This window comes from Glycine soja, chromosome 16, assembly GCF_004193775.1.
Source record: "Glycine soja cultivar W05 chromosome 16, ASM419377v2, whole genome shotgun sequence".
NCBI lineage: Eukaryota > Viridiplantae > Streptophyta > Magnoliopsida > Fabales > Fabaceae > Glycine > Glycine soja.
Genome location: NC_041017.1, coordinates 31,451,226 through 31,478,980, shown reverse-complemented (window position 1 = coordinate 31,478,980; position 27,755 = coordinate 31,451,226). Strand labels below are relative to the sequence as shown.

Sequence of the window (27,755 nt, the reverse complement as noted above, 5' to 3'; positions counted from 1 at the left end):
TTTAGTTAGTAATCATGAGTTAAATCATAAATATGTAATTATATTAAATATTTAACGAAGAATTTTATCATCTATATGATTCGTTCTAACTTGTTTGATGAAAGCTGGCTTTGGTAAAAAAAAAAAAATACATATAATCTAAAAAAAAAAGTCATCTTTCCCTTTTTTTTTCTATGATAGAAGTTAAGTCGTTTAAATTTTAAAAAACTTTTCATAAAAGTGTTTGGTGTAACTTTTATTTTATTAAAAAAAATACTCAAAAAAAAATTGAGCTAAACAGTATTTTTTTTGAAGAGGAGCCAAACGGGTCTTAACTAATAAATGAAAATAAAAACGTTATAAAAGATATCATTAACTCATTTCATTAAACTATCAATATAATATAACATTATTATATTATATTCTTTAATAAAAAAATTATTCCTTAAAAAATATTTTTTTTTTATTCATGAACTCTTTTTAAGACATTGGTTGGGAGGATCCATACAAAATCCAAGTCCTTCTTCTTCTGAGCTTTGACCACGACAAGAACTAAAGCCTCTCCCTCCCTCCACCTCACATCACAACACAAGAAAGTTCCTATTTCCCACCACTTTCTCTCTCTCATCTCTTCAAAGCCTCCAAAAGCTGCAACCTTTCTTTGTTTTTTCCCTCGCTCTCCGTTGAACCTTCCAAGTTTCCTAACCCCTTTCGATTGTTTTCCATTCTGGGGTTTTTGAAATCACACCACAGTGGAGCTAGAATCAGTTTTTTTATTATTTTATTTTCTGTTTATAGTTATAGTGGCTTTTTTCTAAGGAAGTTCTAATGGCTGTGTTCATGATTTTTTACATGCTTGTTATTATAGCTTTGCCTGCTCATGGAGGTAAGTGTTTCTCTTTTGTTCCTTCTTTGTTTCCCTTATGTGATTTTCAGTTTCTACTTATATGTTCTTTGGTATTCCGTAGCCTCAATGTAACTATGTGTATTATTATCTAATGGGTTTTTCATTTCATAATGTCTAATGGTTTTGGTTAAGTAGTATTTCTTGGCTTCTATTTTTTGTTTGTTTTTTTCCCCTCATTATATGGCTTTCCTTCTTCTATCTGTGTACCCACTTCACCTATGAAAGTTGTGTTATTTTTTTATTGTCCCGTTCATGATTCTCCATGTGGGTTTACATTTCTCTCTCTTTTCCCCCATTCCTTAGTTAAAAGTGGCATTTTTTTTCATCATAATATTGGCCTCGAATATCATCAGTTTTTATTAATAATTAATGAGAAATTTTACCGATCATCTTGAATGAAATTTCTCTTTCTTACTCCGAAATAGACTAAATTCAGATCACTTAAACCACCAACTTATTATAAAAAAAATTCTAAAAATCATGTCATTACTCTTCTTCTACCACACTTTGTTGTAAGATGAAAGTCACGTGAGCTTGTTGTAAAGTTCATTCATGTGATTTACATTTAATGTGGGATTGTGGGTCCCATTTAGTATTTATAGTGGGTCTCAGTACCAAATTGGTGACTATTGGAAAGAAACTGTCTTATTAACGGGTGAGTTTTGAGGAATTATTATATCCTTCATCACTATTATGATCTTAATCCATCTCCACATGGCACATTGACACTAATGGAGTGTTGATATCTCTTTTTCGGTAAATTGAAAATTTTAGTTATATATGGTGTGAAGATTTGTCGGGCTTTATTCATATGAGGATCCGAGACCATATAATTTCTCCTAAATTTACATGAATTTCTTTTTTTATATAAAAAATTTACATGAATTTCTTGTGGTTATTATGATAATGTTTTTTACAATGTAGTATTTTGGGCATGGTAGGCATATTTATGGGTCTTGATATAATTATTTGATTGCATTAGTAAATGATATGCCTGCGTTGAGAAGAAAGAAGGAATAGGATTGAGCTTAAGGCAGTGTTTGGTTAAATTGCACTTGGGTGCATGTGAGATGAAAGTTTCAAATATTGATATGGATTTTCCACCTTTACATTTTACTTTATTTTAAATATTTCACCTTTTTTTCATCTGAATTCGCTTTCACATCTCTTTCATTCCTTTGAACCAAAGGGATCATAATTTAATTTATAAAGGCATAACCTTGCTGCATGAGCATGACAAATCTCAAATAGAAAGTTTGGGAAACGGTTCTGTAAGTAGGTATTTTAATTCATTTTTTCTTTCCCTAAAGGAGAGTTTCTTTTGTAAGAAAATAGTATTTCTTTTCTTTTTTCCTTTGTGTAGAATCTCCGCACTGTCCTTCCTGTCTTTTAGTGGGATTTTGGGAATAATGTCATTGCGTCCCAACTCATCACACAGTTCTTTTGCGGTTTGCATTAAATACATTTTTGTGAAAAAACAATGTCATGGACTAAAATACCCTTACTCAGGAATGGAGATGGTAGTGGCATGTGAATGGATCTCAATGTTTGATTCAACTTACTCAATTTTTCTTTTTTAATTTTTCAATTAAACTTTTGAAAAATAAGTTTTTATTTCTCTTTAGTCTTTTTTTTTAATCCGTGACAATCAAAAACGGTACCACGGGTTTACAACAACTCACACACCTAGTTCAACTGACCGAAATAGACCCCTGCATTTTCCTTGTAAAATGTAACATTATAAATTTAAACTTGATAATCAAAAATGAATTTTTGAATATGTAATAATGTAATGTGGTACCCCGACCCTACAGATAAGACACAAGAAACACATGGGATGACACGTACACTAATATAGATTTTTGTAAGGGTTCATGATAAACCATAAAATTTTAACCATTCAGGCTATTATTATAGTCTCTGCTGATTGGTTTTGTGCATTAGCAAGATGAACAATTGGATTCTATCTCTGCTTTATTCTTTTTATTATTTAGTATCCTTTCTGCTTCATTCTTATGTTATTTTAGTATTCTCACTTGTGGAGCTGAACACCATAGCTAAATGTAATAGCTGTCTGTTTTCACAAGTAGACCTGGATTATAAAATACATGAATAGTTATCCTTTTCTTGAATCATAACATCCTTAAAAAAATGTATAACGTCCATGGACCGTAATTTTTTTATACTTGTGACACACATTACCCCCCTGGCCAGTTGATTGTGCCATTCATTAGTATTACTAACAATATGGGTTTGAGATTTCCTTTGTATTATTATTCAGGCTATTAATTGAATTTTCATTATCCAGTTGGTATAAAACTATTGTCCAAAAGGGTTATCCTCTGTGACTGAATATTCTTATTGCACTAAAATACAAAGTAGATACTACCAGTGCAGACCAAGAGGTATGGCTCGAATGCCAAAACTAGTTTTTATGTAGGTGGACTTGTAGTGTTTGTAATCCACTGAAAGCACCTTGTGGCCAGGGGCAAACAATTCCACAGGGGGATTATTAGTCTTACACCATAGGGTTTAGGTTTATCCCCACCCCAAAATGTTACCAATATGAGCATAGTACTCTGCAATCCATGGAGATAGAAACAAGTAGTATTTTTAATTACCAAAATTGGTTATATCAATAGAAAGATCTATTATGTTTTTGACATTTTTATGAATTTGATTCAATGTGGATGTGTCTTCTTAAAAAATGGATTTCTTTCATTATTATTCTTTGCTAATAAGGCTATTGAATTGAATTTTCATTTTTAAACAATTTTCTCTCCTTTATCCAATAAAGATACTGAACATAATGAGCTATATGTTTTTCCTTTTTAATATTGCAAATTAACAAATCATAATGGGAAAAAAAATAATTTAGTTCAGCCCCTTTGCTTATTGTCCCAATAATCCTTTTATTTTGTTTCTGAAGGTGGTTAACTTAAGGCTTTAGCATCCGTCTCTTAGAATTTAGTGCAAATTTAACTGCATTGTTTGATTTGCCGTAAATTGAGATTAAGGATTTATTCCCAACTGATCTTGTAAGTAATTGAAGATCATTAAGTTACATGCAGTGATGAGCTTAAAGAGCTACATGTTTGAAATCATTTGAAGAGTGGAAAAAGAAATCCTTTTAATATATTGATATTTGCTGTAACATATAAGCAGATTCATAGTTCTCTTTATATTTATTTTGGATGGTTGCTGCATTTGCATTACTTGTTATATCTCTAATTCACAGTTTTATTTCATCAGTATCATATGGTAACTTTGACTCACTGTTTCGAAAATGAACGACCTATTTCTGTTGGATGATCTAGTTTTCATCAGTTCTTCATTTGTTGGTGTTTTTCTCTGCAGATGCTTTCATTGGTGTCAACATTGGTACAGATGTCACCAACATGCCAAGTCCAACAGAGGTTGTTGCCCTTCTTAAGGCTCAAGGTATCCAACATGTTAGACTCTATGATGCTGACAGAGCCATGCTTCGTGCACTCGCTAACACAGGAATCCGTGTAATTGTTTCTGTTCCCAATGATCAGATACTAGGCATTGGCCAGTCCAATGCCACAGCCGCAAATTGGGTTGCACGCAATGTCATAGCACATGTTCCTGCTACCAACATCACTGCAATAGCTGTTGGATCCGAAGTCCTAACTTCCCTCCCTAATGCAGCTCCTGTCCTAGTCTCAGCACTAAAATTCATTCAAGCTGCGCTAGTTGCGGCCAATCTTGACCAGCAAATCAAAGTCTCTACTCCACACTCTTCTTCTGTCATCCTTGACTCTTTCCCGCCATCTCAAGCATTTTTCAATAAAACTTGGGACCCTGTCATGGTTCCCTTGCTTAACTTTTTGCAATCAACAGGTTCATATCTTATGCTCAATGTGTACCCTTATTATGATTACATGCAATCCAATGGTGTAGTCCCTCTAGACTACGCTTTGTTCCGGCCCTTGCCTCCGAATAAGGAAGCTATTGATTCCAACACCCTCCTGCATTATACTAATGTCTTTGATGCAATTGTTGATGCTGCTTATTTTGCTATGTCATATTTGAAGTTTACCAACATCCCTATTTTAGTCACAGAGTCAGGATGGCCCTCCAAAGGCGACTCATCTGAGCCGGATGCAACCGTTGACAATGCTAACACTTACAATAGTAACTTGATCAGGCATGTCCTTAACAATAGTGGGACTCCCAAGCAACCTGGAATTGCAGTTAGCACTTATATTTATGAGCTTTATAATGAAGACTTGAAATCAGGTCCAGTGTCTGAGAATAATTGGGGGCTGTTTTATGCTAGTGGAGCTCAAGTGTATACCTTACACTTGACTAATTCTGGTACTGTATTTGCAAATGATACAACAAACCAAACTTTTTGTGTTGCCAAGAGTAATGCCGATTCAAAGATGCTTCAGGCAGCACTCGATTGGGCTTGTGGACCGGGGAAGGTGGATTGTTCGCCTTTGCTGCAGGGTCAATCGTGTTACGAACCAAATAGTGTAGCTTCACATGCTACATATGCTATCAATTCATATTATCAGCAGATGGCTAAATCTGCGGGGACCTGTGATTTCAAAGGAGTTGCCTCTATCACCACTACAAACCCAAGTAAAGAGTCTTTCTTTACATACTCATAAATCATATCTCCATGTGCTGTTGAATAGAAAAGTATCAATAATTTTTTTGAAAAAATTAGAATATATATATATATATATATATATATATGGACATAATGAAAAAATACATGGAAACTTTGCACCCTTGCGCATGTAGCACACCATAACTACTAGATTTGATGAATGATGGACATACAAGCAGTGTGGATTCTTATGAAACTTCTATTATTTGGGGGAGAAGTATTTTGGACCAGATGTATAAGATTGTGATATTCAAATATTCTCATACATAAGATAGTCTCAACCATATGTTGAAATTATAGATGCCATAATATGGCCATTTTTTCTGCCTTTTATTCTCTTGAAAAAAATATTAGGTGTGTTGGCTCTCCATAGTCATTAGCTTTACATCAAAGAAATTTTAAGAGCAGTTTCTTGAATTCTGGTTACGCATTCTTGTTTTTCATTTGGTTCAAAATTAAGTTTATTAAAATTGCAAATTAATTTTTGGCCATTTTACTTATTATTGCTATTTTTACAGCTTTTCTTTTTATTGGTCATTTTCTTGACTCATCTGTTACACATTAGAAAAAACCATGCATTCACAAATCTCACATTCAAGTTGTTACCATATTTACATAACTGATATTTATTGTATTATCATTGTCACACAGGTCACGGTTCCTGTATATTTTCAGGAAGGTATAATTTCAAGCTTATGTTAATATATATATATATATATATATATATGTATATGTATGTTTGATAATCGATATCAATTTATTTTTTCATTATATGTACTCGTTGTTGCCTTGTTCTCCATTGTTCCAATTCTCATTTCTTCACCACAAAAAGCTGAAAATTTATTGGTGCATGTTCCTTATCATTTCTTTTTTGTTTCTCTTTATATTTTTGGTGAACAGTGGTGGTAAAAATGTTACCAGCGTAAATGGCACAGCATTGGCTCCATCAACAAATTCCACAAATTCAGGGTGCTTGTCCCAATATTACAATGGTGGATTTTTTACAAGCACTGTGATTCTTACTTTAATTTTGAGTGTAGTTGTCTTGTAAAACTACGCACTAACATGTTCAGCATTAGAATCCTATTTAATGGTGACACACTCTTCAACTACCATTTAAGAGATTGCTGCATACCCATTTTTGTGTTCCTCATTTAGAGGATTTGAAGGATGGCGAGGTTGGTCAAAATGTATATTGGCAATTGTAACGTGAGTTGTCCATTGGATTTTTGTACAAACGAACCAGAAGAATTTATTTAAAATCGTTGATGTAATTACCTTGTTAGGTCTAATCTTTTCTTATAACAATTTAATCAGAAAATCCATTGATGTGCTTGGCATGTCATTAAATCTGTGTAACAAAAAAAAAGTTTATTAAATCTGTAATTTTGATCGTGATGCCTTGACGTTTTAATCAGAAAGCCTTGATTTTAGCACTTAAATAAGAACTTTCATGAATATAAGTATAAGTGTATTACCATCAATTATGAGTTGCGGGAACTATAATGTGGAGCAAGATTATTGTACGCTGCGATAAAATTGTATAGGATGCATGGATAACATTTAGGAAATTGTTAACATCAATTTTTAGGGTTGATTTTAAGCCTTGGGGACTGTTTAACAGTAAAGATAAGATATGATAGGATAATTCCAACATGAAATAAATCTTTCAACGGTTTTCCTTCAAAAAAACAAAAATCTTTTAACGATTTCCTAAAAATAAAAAATCTTTTAACAGTTAAATATTCTATCATGTAAGAAAAAAACGGTTAACTATTCTAGAAATTCTATCATGATAGATTTAAATTGATTGCTTAAATTAGTTTGTTAGAGAATATTGCTCAATCACAGAATTTGGACAATCAATTAAGAATCTATTCAATTAATAAACTGACAAGTCTCCTTAGAAAATCTAGGGTGATAAAATAAATCTATCTTAAGCACCATTATATCTGTATATTAGATTTCTTATCTTTTTTTGGCATATTGGTGAATTTGAATCTATTGCAATTTACTTGTAAACATGACGTGTGTCCTATAAAAACGCTTGAAATTGAGTGGAGTGGAGCAGTATTTGAAGAACAACACTACTAGTCTCTTTGTTGCATGTGCTCCCTCTTGTCTTAGGTTGCTTCTTTCAACTTTCAACTCACTCTCCTTAACCTCCACGAACCCAACTCTATCATTCTATATCTTCCATCAACTCTCACTCACTCTTTCTCTTTCTAGACATGTTTAAAATTCTCTTCGGATGGCCAAAAGCCTCAAAAATGGTAACTGTTTTTTAAGTTTGAGATTCTTTTGTATAGTTATATAATATAACAAGAACGTTTTTATTCAATCTCTCTCTCAAATTGTTGCAGCAAGATGATCAAAAGTGCCCCGCGCCGACTCTGACATCTTAAGAACAAGAGGGAGTGATGGCAATGCAAATGGGAAAAGACTTGGCTGAGATAATACAGAATGATCATCAAGAAACAGCTATTACGAGGGTACCAAGATATATATGCTTGTTATTTTTGTTGGAACCAACTATGAAATGTCTAAACCCTACAAATGTATTTAAAATTTATGAAATACTAACTTGTTTTGCAAGATACAAGTGCTTTCATGTAAAAAAAAAAAAAAAAAACGCATGTGACTTTTGTTTCTAGTCAAAGGTTTTCCATATGTTAAATCCATGTTCTTCTTTCTTTATGTTTGTTAAATCTCTATTCTTTGTATCAAAAGTGCATTTTCCTAAGTGCATGTTTCATTGAATACAAACTAATGTTAGAAAGTATCAACCATGATTTTTTTTCATCAGATGGATAATTCTATGAAATGTTATTTTGAGTTGAACAATATGAAAATCTTGTGACATGCCAGAACAAATTCTGCATTCGAAATACTCTCTCACAGTCTACAAATCCAAATAGAAGTGCATCACATATATCACAGAATACAGGTATTTAAATGTTCCACTTTGTAATTTTACATATCAGCTGCTATAAAATTTTAAAATATATTCTCCCAAGGAGGCATGACTCACAGTTGTGGAAGTTATCAATGGTCCAATGGTTCAACAGCTGTCTTGAAGAGAAGGATATAAACCTTATCAATGGAAAAGTACAAAAAGCCACCAACAGAATGTGTAACATAAGAACCAAAGCTAGTACCCACAATGCAGTGCCAAGCTGGACCATACGAAGAATCAAATTCCTGTAAGAGTACTTTGTATCATTAGCCATCCAAGTAGTTCATACTAGGTAACAAGAAGCACTACAGTAATAAGCCATTGTTCAAAAGGGGGTAAAAGGACAATGGCTAACAACAGGTTTTCAAGTAATGTCAATTTGAAATCTAGCAATGATTCATCCAGTTCAAATATTACAAATCAGTGAGGAACCAAATAAATAAATAAACAAGGCTAAAATAGAATTTTGGTCCCTTATCTATATTTTAGGTTTTAATTTAGTTCGTTATGTTTAAAAATTTTACTTTGGTTTCTAAAAGTTTTTCCATTACATTGAATTGGTTCTTCTATTAGTTTATCACACATTCACACTAATATGGTCAACTATTTAACACGTGGCAAATTGTGTTGTAAGAAATGCCATGTCATCCAAAATTGATACCGTTAGTGTAAAAACCTAATAGAAAGACCATTTTAAAATAACAAACATTATAAGGACCAAATGGAAAAATTTTAATTAGGAAATTAATCAAATTCAAAGAGATGCTATGATTTCAATTAAAAATTCGTTAGGTCCTTTAGGAATAACCTCTCAAGTTGTCAATTTTTATTTTTACTGTTTAATAACTCATAATCAGATCTTGATAATTAAAAAGTGGCAACTTAACAAATTAAAAGAAACTTTTCAAGTATTCAAATATTATTTCTTGGACGAAAACGAGAGAATTTATAAACCTGATTTGTATAGTAACATCATTTTAAATTGACATTTTCTCCACCATAATTATTGTGAAAAATCATTTACAATAATTAGTCTTGGTCAATTTATTTACGAAAATGTAGGTATAGTTCAAATGAAAAATGCACCACACCTAAAATCGGGTCAAATTCTAACGGTTCAAATGGATTATGTAGGAATAAGATCGGCTAACCCTTATTTGGCGATTCTTGGAGCAACGGTTTATGGCCATTATGGGGAAATACTTTCTGAAGGAGATATGTTAGTTACATTTATCTATGAAAGATTGAGATGAGTGATATAACACAAGAGACCAAACTGAAACCTAAAATGTAGATAAGGGACCAAGAATCTATTTCAGCCAACAAATATATAAATAAAACTTTTGGCTGCCACTAATCCACGTAATCTTTGAGCTAGATGAAACTCTAAAATGATCAAGGTATGCTTGGTGTGAGTGTAATAGATGGAGCAAGCATTGCAAGAATCAAATTTGTCCCATAGATACCATCATTCATTAAAACGTCTCTGACATGCATTTAATAAAAGATATACTAGATATGGATGCAGCATGCTGTTGGTGTGTAATAGGAATCCTAAAATTATAACTTTTAATAGCATCTGCCAACCATGAAGCCCTATCAACGAAATGAGGGACAAAGTAACATTTTCAACAAAAAAAGACAACCAATAATAAGCAACCTATTTATTAATTTTTACAACCAACATACCTAATAAACATGCTTTCCAGATTTTCTCCATACTTGAATACATGGAGAGACACAAAAGAAAAGTAATGCAACCTTTAGTGGATCATAAAGATACCAAACTCATAAGGATAATTTCCCACCTCCATCCTTTTATTGAAAATTACTAAGCCTATGCTCAACATCAACTATTACACAAATCCTTATGCATGACAACAACAAGTAGGTTTGCTGTATCTCATCATGCCCTTCCATTTTCTATGATCAGCTGTGAACAGAACAAGCAATTTGCAATGTATCACTTCTGATCTTAATTCTGTTTCCACGTTGATATGGATGGTATAGAAATAGGTATAGAGCTTACATAGCATGTAAAATCAACGCATTCTATACCAAATCAAATGCAAAGACCACTTCCAACACTTCATTGTAACCATAAATCTATTTTCCCAAATCTTCCGTTCCTTTCAAATTACTATCCAAAAAGTACAAGCATGGTCTGTTTTTGAATCCGTTCAATGATAAAATTCCATATATGCATGTATTTCCCAAAGATAACAAATAGTAACAGTATCTTCACCAGGTCATCCTAATCCTAAACCTTTAAATTTAAATAATTCTAGATGATATCCAAGAGGCTACGGCACATAGTGCTAGATCTGTTTTGTGATTAAATTAACCTCTGTTGCTTACCACTTTCTATTTCTTTACAGATAGACAATAATTCCATATATGCAAGCAATTATTTCTTGTCAAAATAACATTATAATTTAAAAACTCTGAGCTAGAACAAAACCATTTCAAGTGCAAGCATACTCTTGATGTTGTTCCTTTAAATTAATGATAGGAAACTGCTTAATGATTTTATAACGTGTTTGGTACAGTGTCAACAAGCCCAAATGACACAGAAGTAATTTCTTGCTTCTTGAGAGAGTGGGGGGAGCCTTATGCATTGGCTCACCCTTTACACATGTCTAGTGGGCAGCGGCTTAGTGAGGAGAGTGGTTTCTGAATTGTGGCTTAGTGAGGACATTCAACTCATTCTTGAAACATATACAGGGTTAACCATCCATGCAACTTTTATAAGAGAAAAAATATTATGGGAAAGAAGGAATGAGAAAATTCTGATAAGAGGAAGACCGATACTGCAAACAATTTAAGACCTTATTGCTTTGAGTAGTATTCTTTTCTTAGCATTTGCACATTCTTTATAACTCAGGATCAGTTGTCTATACAGAAATCCATGAAGAGAAACCCCAGAAAGGAGACCAAAAAGACTGATAGAAGAGGGAAAAAGAACGGCTTCTAAGGACTTTGGATCAGATCTGGATTCCTGCTACATTATTTATCAATACACCCCCATTACAAGATTTCAAAATATATTAATATAGTAAGATTCAGATGGCAAACAGGACTCAAATTTCTGGTATTGGTGAACTATATGTACCAGAAACTGCTACATCAAAATAAGGACTTTGTCAAGCTGGGAAATGTGGAAGGAAGGTGAGATAGAAGCAACAGAAAACTTCATGGAACCACCACCATAAAACTTTTGAAGCATAAAACTTTTGAAGTAATATAGGATCCAAATAATGAGTTCAAGAATCGGTAAGCAATTGGAAAAAAAAAATCTTTCTATCAACTCCACAATTATTCAAAAACCAATCTTTCTGCATGCTCAACAAAACACAAACAAACAGTTATTAGACCATGTGCACTTGCAAGATACCATTGCCATGGATGAGAAAAACACAGATATGTCATGTGAACAAAAGTCACCATCAAGAAGGACAAAGAAACAGAAACAAGTTAGTTCCAACTGGCTGACTGAAGCAGAAAGCAATTAGGCACATTCCATTGATGTTAACCCGATTGACTTAATAACAACACCCAAAATAAAAACCTTCATACAAATTTGCTTGTATACACTTAATCCACTGATTAAAAAAATAATAAGGAAACTTCAGCTAGGAAAATCAGCGAGTCAATATTAAACTTGAGCTTTGCCACCCATAGTGGTCCTACCCATTTTAAACAGGATTGACTCCAATGGAAGATACATATGGTCTAAACCAAAAATAATGCTTTTGGTGTTGTTCTTTAATCAGAAGTGAAATTTTACCTTGGTAATTTCTATAATAAAGGTTTGCATTAAAGTTCAATATAAGTTAGCAGGGTGAAACTCCAATTCTGATTCGAGAACAGTACAAAAAGCACAAAAAAGGAAAGACACCTATGTTTTGTCCTATTAAATATTCAGTAACAGACTCACAAAGACACTAATTTTAATCCAGCCAAGACATTGAGAACTAACAACAACCGTTTCCAAAAAGTAACCATTTTCCCACATAACACCAAACTTCGAAATCAGAACATGAACATTATTGAGACTTTCTATTATATGTGCCAAAGATCAGACCCCAAAACAGATTTTGGAAAAAGAAAATTGGCTCAAAAGACAAAAAAAAAAGAAGAGAGAGAAAGTAAATTAATGTAACCTTCTTAAGGGCCAGTGCAAGGCGTTTGTTGTCAAGCTTGTTGCCAGGTGGCATAGATTCCAAGTGAAGACGTGCGCATTGTAAGGCGCGGTTCTGCAAAGGGAGGGGCATGTCACAAGCTCTGACATGAACCTTGAAACTCTCATGTTCATGCTGCTCTATGCCTTTCTTCTTCTTCTGTATCAAACTGTTCAGAAACTTGCTCCTTCTCTCTAACTCTTTCTCTGCTTCTTCCATGTCTTACACTCTCATCACTCACAAAACAAACAAAAAAACATCAACCCTTTTATTTTCTTGCACTTTGGCTTCACACTATGGCCACCACCAATCACTCAGAGAGAGAGAAGAAGAAGGGAATGCACAGTGTAATGGAATGAGTATTAGAAGGAAGCAAGAGTAGAAAAAGAAAGTACAAAAGGGTTGTTGTTTGTTTTACTCTGCACTATATAGAATATAGACTGTGACTGTGACTGTGAGCATCAATAGAATTTAATATTTCTTCGTTAATGTCACTAACCAGAGTGAGTTAGATGAACATTTTTTTGTAATGAATAGATGAATTAATTTAAAGGAATCAAATCTTTTCAGGGTACGACACTAGAAAATAGAAGTTATGATGGAATATGTTAATAATTTAATTAAAATGCATTATTAGTATAAAGACATTTTACACTATTAATTGTTTTTTTATCATAACATATGTTTTAATATTAAAATTGTTATTAAAATTAATTCAGACGTGTACTTTAATAATATTTAATAAAATATTTCTTTTTTTCAAATTTATTTTATTTATTTTTAAAATAAGTAATTTACAAATTACAACCATTTGAATAATTTAAGAAATCACGTGGCTTAAACGAAAGTGGTTTCAACTTTCAACTGTTAACAGATAACATGAAAGAAGAAAAGTTGGCTAGCCATCTTTCTCAGAAGGGTTCACTTTAATTAACGTTCTGTTTTTGCGCTATTAAAATTTTGATTGAACTTTCTTTAATTGTATCCTTATCATAGCAAAGGAAAATTAAATATCATATCATACTCATAAAATCTGGTATGTTGTCAAAGAAGAACAGACAATATAACGAAAAGCAAAAATCAAAATAATTAAATCATTGAAGGTATAAATCAGTTTGCAGGCATAAGATTATTTAAGTTTAATTAGTAGTCTTGTAGTTTAGATTTGTTGTTCATAACGATTCTATCACACTATTATTTTTTATTGAGAATACTTGTGGTTTGAAAAAACAATCAAAACAATTATTTAAAATCTAAAGGGCCTCTTGTTTATTTTTGGTTTTTTATTGAATTTTTCCTTTTTGAAAGACATTATCTTTGTTATATTGTGATCATACTATACTCAAACAAATTATTTATTTTTTTTATTTTTTATGATCTAAATAAAAATAAATACCGCACTTGGTATGCATAGTGGTCAGCACCGCAAATTTTAAAGTAAAGGCCACTCCGTACTCAATGACACAAATTTGTAAAGCATTACAAAATCAATCGATTTCAATTTTTCTTTTCTGGTTTGCAAGAGTGATTCCACTTATCATTTTCCATCAACAATATTGATAAAATGCAGTTGAAAGCATGTCTATCGCACTTATAATTGGTCCAAAAAAGGCACTATGAAACTTCTTTCTTGCAACTATCTGTATTTGTGTAAGTTCACTTTATGATGAAATTGATGTATAGGAAACATTAATTAATAGTCTGCTCTAGAGTCGTTTTTTCCTGACGACGGAATAATATATATATTAAAATTATATAAAATAATCTTGATAATTATTATATTATAGTTGGATTAAAAATTCATTTCACATAAATGATATATATAAAATTTTATATTAATCCAAAATCATTTATTATCTAATTCATATAAATTAAAATTAATACAATATAAATATTTTGAAATATAAATAATTTGATTAATTTTTATTATTTAATTTTAACAAATTCAAATTTGATATAAAAATCATATCTTATATCAAATTATAAGAATGATATAATAATTATCAAAGTTATATTGGTGTAATTTAATATCTCCGATATATATACATGTGATTTGATTACAACTCAAATAATAAATTTTTGTAGGTAGTTGAATTTTTTAATTATCTTAATAAAGATTTAATTCCTAATATTTCATATAAAAAAAACTTGTTGGAAGAAACAAAATATACTTTAATGATCTTTCCACATTTAGATATTAGTCTCATATAACTTTTGGTTACGGAGGTACGTACTTTTAGCCAAAAAAATAATATTGATATAAAATTCAATTATCAATATCTTACGCAATAAATAATTAATATGTTGAAATATCAACCGTTAATTCTTCATGAAACATTGAGATTTTTTATTTTAGTAAAAACAGTTTAAATAAATAAAAAAATTCATTATTTTATTAAAATAAATAATTTTTTCAACAAATAAATTTAAACAAATTGTTACACTCACTTTAAAAGAATCAAATCCTTTTAACATAAAACTTTAAAAAAAATTTAAATAGTTTTTTAAAAATATTTGATAACTTTCTAAGATTACTTGTTAGTATTTGTTTTATTTTTTTCCCTTAAAATTTTGTTAATATACTCTTAACATATATTTACTCCGACTCAAATATAAATAAAATTAACTATCATGTTAAATAAAAAAAATGAGTTAATATCATTAAAATCTACTAATCACATTTAAAATTAAATAAAATTAGGGGTGGAGGTAGGATGTTTTACTAGGCGTGACAAAATACATTAAAAAATTACATATAAAATACAATTATATAATTATCATAATTAAAAAATAATTAATTTAATTAATAAATCTCTTATATGTATGTTTTTTTTCAAAAAAATATCAATACCATTATCATTAATGCTCTTCTCTCTTTTAAACATTTGTTAATATAGCCTTTATCTTATTTAATTGGGGATATTTTTGTGCCAAAAAATTGAAACAGGGAACATTATAGATTTATAAATATAAATAGGAATAAGTAAATCAATTTTAGAATTTTGCAGATGCCTAGCTACATATCATGTTTTGAAACAAGTTTACTAAATTTGGAATAATAATTCTGACTGGACAGATATCAAAATAATTAGAAAATATTTACAAGACGCATTATAATACATATACATGTAAGAAAATTACCACTTTATAAACCAATATTTGAATAATAAAATCTCTATTTAAACTCAGAAGTTATGTATTGTAATAATTAATATTGGTTGAATTTTCTTCTTAATATAAATTTCTTTATATTATATTGTAATTTTTTTCGTAAAAAGGACGTAACCTATATGTTGTCTGAGATTTGTTAAAGTAAATTGTAAAATTAAGTAAACTTTAATGAAACTCTTTTATCATCTTTCATAAATTCCTATAATTTTTTCTTATATATATATATATATATATATATATATATATATATATATATATATATATATAAATTGAGAGAATTGAACAAATTTGGGGAGGGTGGCATGGTGCCATCGTGGAACAATGTAGCTCCGTTCCTGAATAAAATGTTTTTCATTAGAATTTGAAATGAGAAATAAAAAAAATGCCATATTGGGAATAGGATAAAAAAAATGTTTACATAACTATAGTTTTGATAGAATGTATTTAATTATATTCATCGGGCCCTAAACATAATATGTAATCGTGACTAAAATGCATAATTTCACATTGATGCACCAAAATGAAATTATTTAAAAAATTTCAATTACTAAAATGGAATCATTTGAAAAAATATATATAATTAAAATGATATCATTTAAAATAATTTTATTGTAATTTGTGTGCCACATCACTTACACAATCAATGATTAATGGACACATCACACTTTTCTATTATCATATTTAACATTCAAGTTAAATGAACCAAAAGGAAATATTTAAAAATATAAATAATCAAGACACTAAAACATTAAAACATAACCTAAAAAATCAATTCTAAAAAAGTGTTATTTTAACCCTTTTTAATGTAATATTAATTATTATTATTTTTCTATTTTTACCTTTTAACATTATTAATGATGAACAGTAGAAACTATAAATGAATTAATTATGAAAACATTAATTTTGTAAAAAAAAAATTATATTCTTTATTTACAAGTTTTTAGTGCTCTATGTGTCACCTAATAATTATCATATAAGAATAAAAAAAAATCCAAAATAATTATTATTTTATTTTTCAATGTAATATTAATTTTTTATTTATATATTTTATAATATTAATATGGAAAACGAAAATTAAAAATAAATTAATAATGATAAACTTAAATTTGTAAAAAAATTGTTTTCTTTTATCTATTTAATAATATTTTTAGTCTATATAAAACAGCATGATAAATATAGAGGAACTGAGGGAGTAAATTTTTTCATAAAATTTTGGCTTAAATATCTTAAAGATTTCTAATAAATAAATTATTTCTTTTTGGTCCTCAATAATTTTTTGGTTATATTGGATTTATGATACATTAAAACTTTTAAATGAGGTAACATCTTGCCAACAAATCTTTCTAATAAATTTATATATAAAAAAGTTGTTGAAATGAGATTACATAAAAAATATTTCAAACAAAAAGTTTTGATATATCATAGATATAATATAACATAAATTTTTTATTAGAAATCTAAAATAAAAATCAATCATTAAGGACTTCAAACATGCTAAAAGTTTTATACTTTAATTCCTTAGCCAGTGACAACATCGATTAATATTTATTTTTAAGAAAAATAAAGTTTCTCAACGTTGCAATTTGCATGTGTGTTTCATTAGCATAGCCTAAAAGTGTCTGTTGTTAGTTTGAATGAATGTAAACAAGTAATCGTGGATGGTTGTCTGTGATAGCCGCCGCTTATCAAGGTGGACGATGGACCTTCAAATTAATTGAGACATACAAACGCCAATCGCGGAGAGAAAACAGAAAGTTCTGGCCCAATAATTAATTCAACAAATCAGTAGTAAAAATAAATATATTATATTTAAAATATATATATAAAAAAAAATTGGATTCCTAGAGATATGACTTCACCCTTCTAAATATTGAATTCCTAGAGATTTAAGATAGCAAACCTTAATTAGAATTGGATTTTTGCAGAGACCTTATAGGAATATTTAAAAATTAGTTGAACTGGTGACATTTTAATCATGTTGTTCTCTTTTACCAGTAGAGCTAACTCTTATAAGTGAAATTATTCGTTTGAAAAATCGTGAAATAAAATTGATTTGATTTTGGTGTCTTTTATATTTAAGTTGTATTATCTACTATTAGAAATCCATTTAAACGTGAGAAATGATACTTTGTATAATGAATCATACAACAAAGTGTATGGTTTTTTTTTTTTTTTTTTGCCTTTGGGATACAATTTTGAATATTTTTTTATGAATATGAGATGTGAAACTTATTTAACAAGATTTACTTAGGTGAAAATTATGAAATTTAATTAATATTCGAATAAAAAAAAAGTTAAACATTCGCATGTAAAATGAGTCTCATGAGTAATTGAAAAACAATTTGATATTAAATTTTTTAATTTTTCAATTGTTCTTTAGATTCGTTTTTCATGTGACTTTTATAGTGTGTTATGACACTTTTTTATTCAAACAATATTTTGATTCTATAGTTTTTACTTTTATGTATATGAATTTAATGAAACAAGTTTCACATCTCAAATCAATAAAGAAATTTAAAATTATGTCCTAAAATTTAAACCATCATTATTTTAAAAAGACCATTTTAATTCACTTTAAAAATATAAACGATTAAACCCAACTTTTTAAATAATAAAGCACCAAAATAATTATAATAAAAAACATAAATAACTAAAAGTGTATTTTAGCCAAAGAAATAAAACATAACGAAAAAAGTAAGATCATGATCCATTCCATTCCGTTACTTAACCTCTATTTTTCTCCCCAAATTTGATAGAACAAATCATTTAGATTATAAAATGACTATTTGATCTTTGCAAAGTTTAAACTTATCACCTTCTTAAGGATAACATATTTAAAAAAAGAATACTGTGGGAATTGAAAAGTTATAAGTCGTTCTGTTCTATCATTTTTTCAATCAACAAAATGAAATCTTTATTCCATACTGTTATAAAATATCCAAACAATGGCATTTTTACTCCATCCCATTTCAATTTATCTTATTCTATTATAGTTGTATTTGTTCCGTTTTATTCTCTATCACTAATCCAAGCATAGTCTAGTCTAACAAATATGGAAAATGACTTTAACCATTCAACCATAGAATACCCAATAAAGCAAAAACAACGCCTGTTCTCTGTGATCGAATCATCTCTCTGTTGCAAAGCAATGCTCCTCTAGAATGGGGTGTAAATACGTACAAATACATTATAATATTTAAGTCGGCGAAAAAATGCATGTTTGTTATATTTGATTACAAGGGAATGCCCCTCTTATAGAGAGTCAACCTTGTAGTTAGGTGTTTCATGCAATAGCAAGTTTAGTCTACACGCAAGTATAACGAGATCACATGGTACATTTAGTGAAAAAGGTGCATTATAGAGGTGGGTTGACCCTTTGAGCCATTTTTCTTTATTTTCATTTAAACATTTACATAAAAGTGCATTAATGTCGGCAGTCATTGTTTCATTTTATGTTAAATATTTTATACACTTTTTACTATCCATACATGATACAAATCAATATTACATTACACTTCCATTTACCATTAACTTTTAGACGAAATGTAAAGAGAGAAACTCAAATCTAACAATTAAAAAACTACAATGACTATTGACTAAGTTCAAGCAGTTAGACCTAGAGAGACTAAAATTACACGTAAGCTAAAGTATGGAAAACAAAAAAAGTGACAATTTAAATCACATGGTCCATATCACCTGACTATTGCAATTTGCAAAGGCAGCATCTTGCTATTACAAACCTGATCCAAACATTGTGAGCCATGTCAGTCTTTAATGTCACAATGCAATGTCAGTTTTGCATGGCATTAAACAACCATCTCAAAGCTAAAGTCAGGACCACATAGCTCAGAAGTTATAACAATTTCGAACATACACTTAATATCTTTAATCCCTCTATTCAGTTACAAAATTTTGTCCAAAATAATTGAAGTATTCGGTACACCCTAGTTATCACTAAGTGCTTCTCTGTCATGACTCCTCTTCAGCTTCAGCAGAAGCTATTTCTGAATCCAATTTGTTTATTAATTGCTCGCTTACATGCTTAGCCACAGATATCATATCAAGAATGATGCTTGGATCCAGCCCTACACCTCCACGTTTGGTTATGCCGCAGATGTGCCCTTGCCTATTAACAGAAATAGAAACAGCAGAGCTCATTTGTGATTCCTCTTCTGATGTTGCATCTACAATATAGTGCCTCCCAACCTAAAAAGCAGAGATGGTAAGAAATTATGACATATATGGTCAATCTGAGATAAGAGGTGGCAAAATGTGTTCTGCTAGCTGTCCCAGCTTGATGAAATATAATTATATAAGACTTGAGCTTTAAATTTTGAGCACCACTAATTAATCGCAAGTCTTTTTAGCCTGATTTGATTATGGCCCGGATAAGGCTTAACCCACCAAAAGCTTTAAAAAATGGGGCTTTAACAATATGCTTGAGCTTCGTCTTAGAGACTTGAATTGAATCGGGTTTTCTTCTTGCCCAGCCCACATAAGGAAGGGTGGCCCGTTTTGGCACTTCTACTCTATGAAGATAGGATAGCACATGTATGTTACCTTAGTCAGTGTAACTATGACAGGGACTCTTGATGTGTCAAACTGCAGAAACTCCTCATCGCTTACGTCAACTTCTGGATGCTCATCATTTGATGTTCCAGCAGCAACTTGGACTCTTGGAATACCTGTATTGCTCAAAGCAGCCTAAAAGAATAATAGTTATTAGCTGCATTGGGGCATTTCCAGTTAATTCTGAAAATGGGTTTGCATTCAACATCATAGTAGAAAAGGAAATCGATGTGGAAAACCTCCATGAAACAGATTCCAAATTTGTTTGAGATATTACAAAAGATTTAAGAAAACAGATAGTAAGAAGATATCTTCAGTTGTACCTTAATGAAAACAAATAATTTCAGGTAACTTCTAGTCATTTCAAAGAACTGCTATTATGTTTGTAACATTAATAGCTAAACTATAGTAAATGAACAAGAAAACTTAGAAAGTCAAAATTATTGAAAATTGAAATCATCATAAAAGGATGATCTCTGAAATGGTAATTATTTTAGTCAGGAATCCATCATTATCGTTGTTTCTAGCATTCCTAGTAATTGTTCTCTTTTTGAGTTGTACCTTAATGGCAGCGCCTAGAGCATCCAACAAATTTCCATCTGAACTAACAACAAGCCCATCTATGTAAAGATCCCAACAAATTTTTCCTTCGACAACAATAAGCGATGAGAGATCAATTCCAGCACCTGAAGGGGAATATAAAAGAGCTAAGAGTTCAACAGCTATATTAAAAAGACGCAACAACATGGAAGGGAAAGCATAGTCTTCACTATAGGGGGAAAATAGACCTGCTCCACTTTTACCACCCAAGAGACAGCGTTGAAGAGCATTTGACAGTTCTGCTGCCAACTCATCACCCCCTCTACCCTATATAAAAGCCAGAGATTTAGAGCACCAAATAAAATATTAATTTTGAAGCATTAAAAGATATTTACGGAACAAAAATGATAAATAACACAATAATAATAGAAAACACTATCATTGATGAAAATCCAAAGCTTATTAATCCAATGCACCCACCATTTAACTCTCATTTAAAGCTTTTAAAGATTTACTTGTTTGTTTTGCTATCAATGTTCATGGTACTTAAAAGAGTTGAAGTTAAAACATGAAGAAAACCAAAATACATGGATGACTTCATTAAACAAATAGAATGAAGAAAAACAATAGAATATGCAACCTCAAAAGCTGGCTCTGCTGTTGAACTGCAATCAACATATATAGAGACTTTTCCTTTGTCAGGTTGCAACAAGCTTGGCTTTCCAAGTTCAGCCTGCACTTGTGTAGCCAACAAACATATCATGGTTAGTAAAACAACTCAATATATTTAAAAGAATTGTTTATTATAGTATTTAACAAAAATATATTACAAGTCAAGAAATAAGAAATCAATCCAAACATTTTAATTTTTACCCACCTTAACGCTGGCAATGACATCTGTGGCACCCATTCTGACTCTTGCTGAACCATTGGTCTGCCATGAAGTTATTTATCAAATACATAAATTAAAACTATTTAAAGCAAAAAATAAAAATAAAAAATCAATGCTCAACTAGGGTCAAATCATCAGAATACCCTGCCAAATGTCAACTGATTAAAGCATTACCTGGGGAATCACTCCAGTTTCAACAGAGATTGGTCGATATGTCAATCTCTTTCTACCATCACAACGAAGATCTTGAGCAATGCCACCTTGGATGAAATGTGTTTCTCCAAGAGATAAACCCACCATTCCTGCAAAGCAAGAGTTTTGAGAAATCTCATAACTATAAGTACAAAGTGGAAACGGTTGAGTACAGTGTTGTTAAACTATTTCTGTATCAAGCATAGTTGTAAGACCAGGATAGTAGTGCTCTACCCTGTTACATTCTAAAGTAGTAAGTATTATGGACTATCCGATTATCCAGATTATTGCTGTAGGAGAGGAAAATGGTCTTATTAATAACGTTAAATCCATTCTCTATTGGCATTCTTAGTACTATGTTCATCTTAGTAGCATGCTTCCCTCCATTTGCAACCATATACTCTAAATATCATTTAGAGTGATTTTCCCAACCTGCCTTTGAGTTACCAAAGAATTAGGATTACTACGCAAAACATAAATAATTGGTCTCAGGCCTTAATTAAGAAAACATAACCAACCAAATAGGCCCCAAATCTTAAATTGCCAAACAGATTCAATAGCAAGGGACCTGAGTTTTGAGGACAAAGTACTCATAAAAATAAAAAATCAATTGCTAGTATGCCACAATACAAGCACTCATAATAGAGAACAAAGTATTTACAGGACCTGATTTTTCTTCTAAACTTTAATTTAAATTAGAATACTTGAAACCAATCATCATAATATTTACAAAGCATTTGAACTTTGAAGACCAAAATGGAATTCCCAAGTCTAACCGCAGGACCACAATGAGGTGTTAGCCAAACTACATCAGATAAAAAAGGAACAAGAGAAACCACCTTGAAAAGAATCACAAGAAATACTAGCAAATATAAGAATTCACAAGGTTATAAACACAAGCATCAAAATTAAAGAACAATATAGAACTATTTAGCTTGCATTCCCCGACACCAAATACTATATGTGCAATAGCTGCTATGTTAATGAATATAACATATTTCACACCAACTAAACAGTCTTAATGTCTTATAAGCATGTAATGCTAGAGCAGAAAAGCATCATAAAATGAAATGAGTTTCTTACGAGATAAGATAATAAATCCAGCACACTAAGAATCCAAAAATAATGGACCAAAAAGGCAACACAAAGAAGAATCATTAAGTACAATGCAATCTTTGAAAGACTATAATAATCAAAAGAATGAAACACATGCTGGTTTTACATCTTTACTCTTAAAATCAAATTTACCAATGTAATCAAAGGCTTGACAATAGGGTTTTACACCTCTGGTTATTGAAAGCACTGCCCCTGCGGTGAAACATATGCCTTAGGTGCCCATCTAACTAGCTAAAATAGCCAGAACACTTCAAAAAAATAATTAGTTGGTGGGCTTCAAAACAGCTATACAACTGAATCTGACGATGATTCTGTGATTGCACTCATTGTCTGATATCTACTGTTTTAATGAACTTAGGGACTTAGGTTTGCGTTTGCCTAATCAAGGCCGTTTGCATCGTTTTGTTATGATTTTTTTATAAAAAAAAATTGCAGGCTTCCATATCAACTTTAGTCAAGAACTTAAACATTTAGATCTTATAATGAACTTTTATCATGCTTTATCACTTAAACATTTTGATGTTTTATTACCCCGCAATTCTAATTAAATTAAACCATGTATGCAAAGTTGGAAACAAAAAGTACACCCATTTCAACTTTCAGAAATGTTAAAGTATAGTATAATAACAATAGAGATCAAGTGATAGTTGAAACAAACCAACAGTAGCCACACATTTCACCCACAAGTTGTAACAATAATGCCAGTGATAATCACTTAGCACAAAAGAATGCAAGAGAAGGCAAACAAAGTACAAAACTTGACATTGAGTATTGTATTTTCCTTTTCTTGCCTTCTTTCAAGTGTGGGCACAAAGTACAAAACTAAATCAATTATACTTTTACAACTTCAAATTCAATTATTAGGATCCCTTTTCTTATTATTCCATGCTTTGAGTTATATTCCATCATTCACAATAATCGCTCTATAATGTAATTTCTAAAATAATAATAAAATAAAATAAAATAAAATCTAAAGCTAGGAGCCTAGTCCGTAGATCAAACATTAGAACCACCACACCATGAAATTTTCATTGAGAAGCAAGTGTAACTAACAACGTTCAAGCAAAAGGGTATCAAAATTAAGAAAACCCAGTTAGTTTAAAACCGAAAAAAACGCAACTTGCTTAAGAAAGCAGTTAAATATGTGAACATAGCAGTTGTAACAACTAACAACGTGAAGAAGCAAAGCTCATACCTTTTGTCTTGAAATATAAGAAGTTGGTGACTTCGAAGTTAGGGAAAGTGAGAGAGGAAGCGGTGATTGATTGTTGAAAGAAGATGACACAACGAAGTGATGTGCGGCAAGGACACCACGACGAGTGGCGCGGCAGTGATGTGCGGCCTCCTACCCTATTGAGTATACACGAACAGCTATGTTCACATAATAGAAAATACTTTATACTATCAAATATATTATATATTTTTTCTGTCAGTATATAACCATTATCTAAGTTGGATCACCACATTAATGGAAAAACTATTTTTTTTATTCCTAAAAAACTAAAAATTTATAATAACTCATATAAATATAATACTAAAATAGTATCAGTAAATTTTAAGGGTATAAGGAAATCTTGGATTTGATTTTTTTATTTTATCAATCCAATTCAATCTAACTTTAATTAGATTAACTTAATTATTGAATATGACCATAAAAGACTATCACCTTTTAAATCTTGGAAAAGAACTAAGAAATTCTCAAACTAAAAAATAATAAAGAGATTTTCTTGATAGAATAGTAACGATATTTTTAAGAATCGGTATTTATAAATAATTAATATGATGAGAGAAACTTATAAATATATACTTAAATTTTTTATTTGACAAATATTAATTGTTAGTATTATTATTTTTCATCAACAGTAGAAGTTAAACTTCAACATCTTCTCTTTTCATCCTTAAACTAATCTTATATCTATATATACTCACATTATCATTTATAAAATAAAGTATTACCTTAAAAATAAACTTTAAAATAATATATTATCTTAAATGAGATGTGTTTAATTTAGTGTTTATATATTAATAATTTAATTACATACGAATTAGATTGAATTAGATTAAATTTTTATTGAATCCAAAACTCTAAACTCATCAATTTTAATATGTATCATTAAACCAAAACCAATCAAATCCAATTACTCAATCCAACCCAATTTTTTTTTTTTTGTAAATTGAGTTAGATTGAAGAGTTCACGGATTAAATCCGATCCACTTCCGGCAATGATAATTTCATACATTCCCGTACGTTGCAAGATACGAAAACTACAAATACACAATTTTTTCCTTTTCTTTTTATAACATTTTGTAAAATCAATGTAATATTTTTATTCTATGAAAAATATTATAAATAATTTCTTCGTTCCTATGTTTGTATCTGCCACTATGCTAAACATTAACCACTTTTTTTTCCAAGGGTTCTATCCCTTTCAATCCTCGAAAATAATTCCCCCAAACATATTTCAAAATTTAACTTAAACTAATGTTCTCATATCCCTTTTTTAGATAAAGAATGTTTTCCTATCCCTAAGATGCGGGTAGAACATGGTTTTTCATTTTAGGCTCATAAGATTATGAACAATTTATTTTCATGCTCAAAGGGCATCACAAAGAAAAGCTTTAAGGGTTCACTTCACAGTCTTATTGGCTAAGTAAAAAGGACAAAAAATTGTCTTGATGATTTTTATATATGTATGTCAATCATATATTCCAAAAAATTAAGCAAAACCAAGTGCACAAATCCTAATGGTGTCACTCACAAAGAATTTATCAATCAAGGCACAAGATACTCACAAGTATGCACCAAGGCTAAGTTCAACTACGAATCAAGTCTATGATACCACATTAGTGCACCACAAACGCATACATCAGTTAATTATATCAACTCACATCCATAGAAACTAAAACACCAAAGGATCAGTCATACTCAAAATGAATCCAAAGAATAGGATAACATCAAACATCAAAATCACACTAGTGCATCACAAGTCACAATATAGTCTAAACTAAAGGGTTTATTATCCTTTTGGACCCTTTTCTGTGTGAATTTCCATTTTTAATCCCTCATAATTTTTTGTCCATTTTTATTTCTTAAAATAAAATTATTTCACTTTTGACTTGTTATTTAGATTTTTTTCAAGAACTAAAAATGAAATTAATTTATTTTTAAGAGAACAAAACCAGTTAAAAAAATGTATGAGAAACTAAAATCGAAAATCCATGAAAGATGATGAACCAAAAAGTTAATAAGCCCAAAACTAAAACAACATGAAACTAAACACAATCACAATAGTGTAAAGTCTAAACATAAACTAAAAGTAAAGAGAACATGAGACTAAAATACAAGAAAAACTAAAAACCCCACAACACAAAAAAGAGAATCAGGGGTGGCTCTATCTGCTACACACCATGCTCCTCATCCTCCTCCTCACTAATTTCCTAATGATGATCATTTTCTTCAGACTCGGGTTCCTCACCATCCATCAGTGATGACCCGGAGTTCATGTCTCTCGGCAGAAACATCCATCAGGACCACAATGAGGTGCTAGCCAAACTACATCAGATCAAAAAGGAAAGAACTATGCAAGAGAAACCACCTTGAAAAGAATCGTGAGTAATGACAACAAATATAAGCATTCACAGGGTTATGATAAACAGGCATCAAGATTAAAGAACAATGTAGAAACATTTAGCTCACACTGCTATGTTAATGAATATGACATATTTCACACCAACAACAACAATCTGGATGTCTTATAAGCAAGTAATGCCTAGAGCTGAAAAGCATAAAAAAACAAATTGAGTTTCTCAGGAGTTAAGATGATAAATCCAGGACACTAAAGTAATGGAACAACAAGGCAGCTCAAAGAAGAAACAATAAGTACAGTATAACCTCTGAAAAACTAATAAGCAAAAAGAATCAAACATGTTGGTTTTATATATCTTTGCTCATAACATCAAATTTACCAGAGTGATCAAAGGCATGACAATATATAGGGTTTGACACCTCTGTTTGGTTGAAAGCACTGCCCCTTTAGAGTGAAACACATGCCACAGGTTCCTTTCTAGTAATGATGCTTATCTAACTTGCTAAAATAGTTAGAATACTTTTTAAAAAAAAAAAAAAAACTAGCTGGTATACTCAGCTGAATCCAATGATGATTCCATTTTTCTTTCTCGACAAGTACACTAAATATGGACACCCTTCTTCTCAGTGGAGTTTCAAACATTGGTTCTTCACATTGCGAGATTGGAAGAAACAGGTATTGATGTTTCAAAACTTTTTAGCAAGGATGAATACCTTGAAGTTATTTTTTGACACGAATGAGGCTTAGCATTATTGCTGGTGTGAAATATGATACAACCTTTGCTCCACTTACCAAAAAAAATCAGTCTATGTGACTCTTTATAAGAATTCATTCAAGTTTTTTTTTATCAACTGATAAGGAATACAAAGCAAGCAGAGGAGATGTCACAGAGAGACCTAAGAGGAAGATCGTGCCACCCAAACATTTACAAGATTTTGTTTAACAATTAGTTAATGATGCTTAGTGGGGTAGGAAATGATGATAATGTCTTTTGTCTTTTTATTTTTTTTTTAAACACAACTT

General features: G+C 30.6%; 3 protein-coding genes across 6 annotated transcripts; 1 reads left to right on the top strand and 2 right to left on the bottom strand.

The window, feature by feature from the left end:
- The first annotated feature begins 497 nt into the window (after positions 1-497).
- LOC114389176 (glucan endo-1,3-beta-glucosidase 3-like) lies at positions 498-6,811 on the top strand. 4 transcript variants are annotated; one of them, XM_028349795.1, is made up of 5 exons: positions 498-865; positions 4,244-4,327; positions 4,426-5,497; positions 6,180-6,207; positions 6,429-6,811. In XM_028349795.1, exons 1-5 carry the CDS (start codon positions 860-862, stop codon positions 6,577-6,579), a joined length of 1,341 nt encoding a protein of 446 aa, XP_028205596.1. In that variant the 5' UTR covers positions 498-859; the 3' UTR covers positions 6,580-6,811. The 4 variants fall into 4 exon arrangements, with proteins under 4 accessions (XP_028205596.1, XP_028205598.1, XP_028205595.1 ...); XM_028349797.1 differs by having other exon boundaries at positions 4,244-4,750; positions 4,967-5,497; XM_028349794.1 differs by having other exon boundaries at positions 4,244-5,497.
- Positions 6,812-8,342: 1,531 nt separating this feature from the next.
- On the bottom strand, positions 8,343-13,164 carry LOC114389572 (dynein light chain LC6, flagellar outer arm-like). The gene is made up of 2 exons (XM_028350270.1): positions 12,648-13,164; positions 8,343-8,729 (listed from the first exon to the last, which is right to left on the bottom strand). The coding sequence occupies exons 1-2, from the start codon at positions 12,882-12,884 to the stop codon at positions 8,574-8,576; spliced, it is 393 nt and encodes a 130-aa protein (XP_028206071.1). The 5' UTR covers positions 12,885-13,164; the 3' UTR covers positions 8,343-8,573.
- Positions 13,165-19,479: 6,315 nt separating this feature from the next.
- LOC114388992 (exosome complex component RRP42-like) lies at positions 19,480-24,522 on the bottom strand. The gene is made up of 8 exons (XM_028349550.1): positions 24,341-24,522; positions 22,012-22,139; positions 21,823-21,879; positions 21,586-21,678; positions 21,194-21,272; positions 20,967-21,091; positions 20,397-20,540; positions 19,480-20,042 (listed from the first exon to the last, which is right to left on the bottom strand). The coding sequence occupies exons 2-8, from the start codon at positions 22,135-22,137 to the stop codon at positions 19,806-19,808; spliced, it is 861 nt and encodes a 286-aa protein (XP_028205351.1). The 5' UTR covers positions 22,138-22,139; positions 24,341-24,522; the 3' UTR covers positions 19,480-19,805.
- Between the last annotated feature and the right edge of the window lie 3,233 nt (positions 24,523-27,755).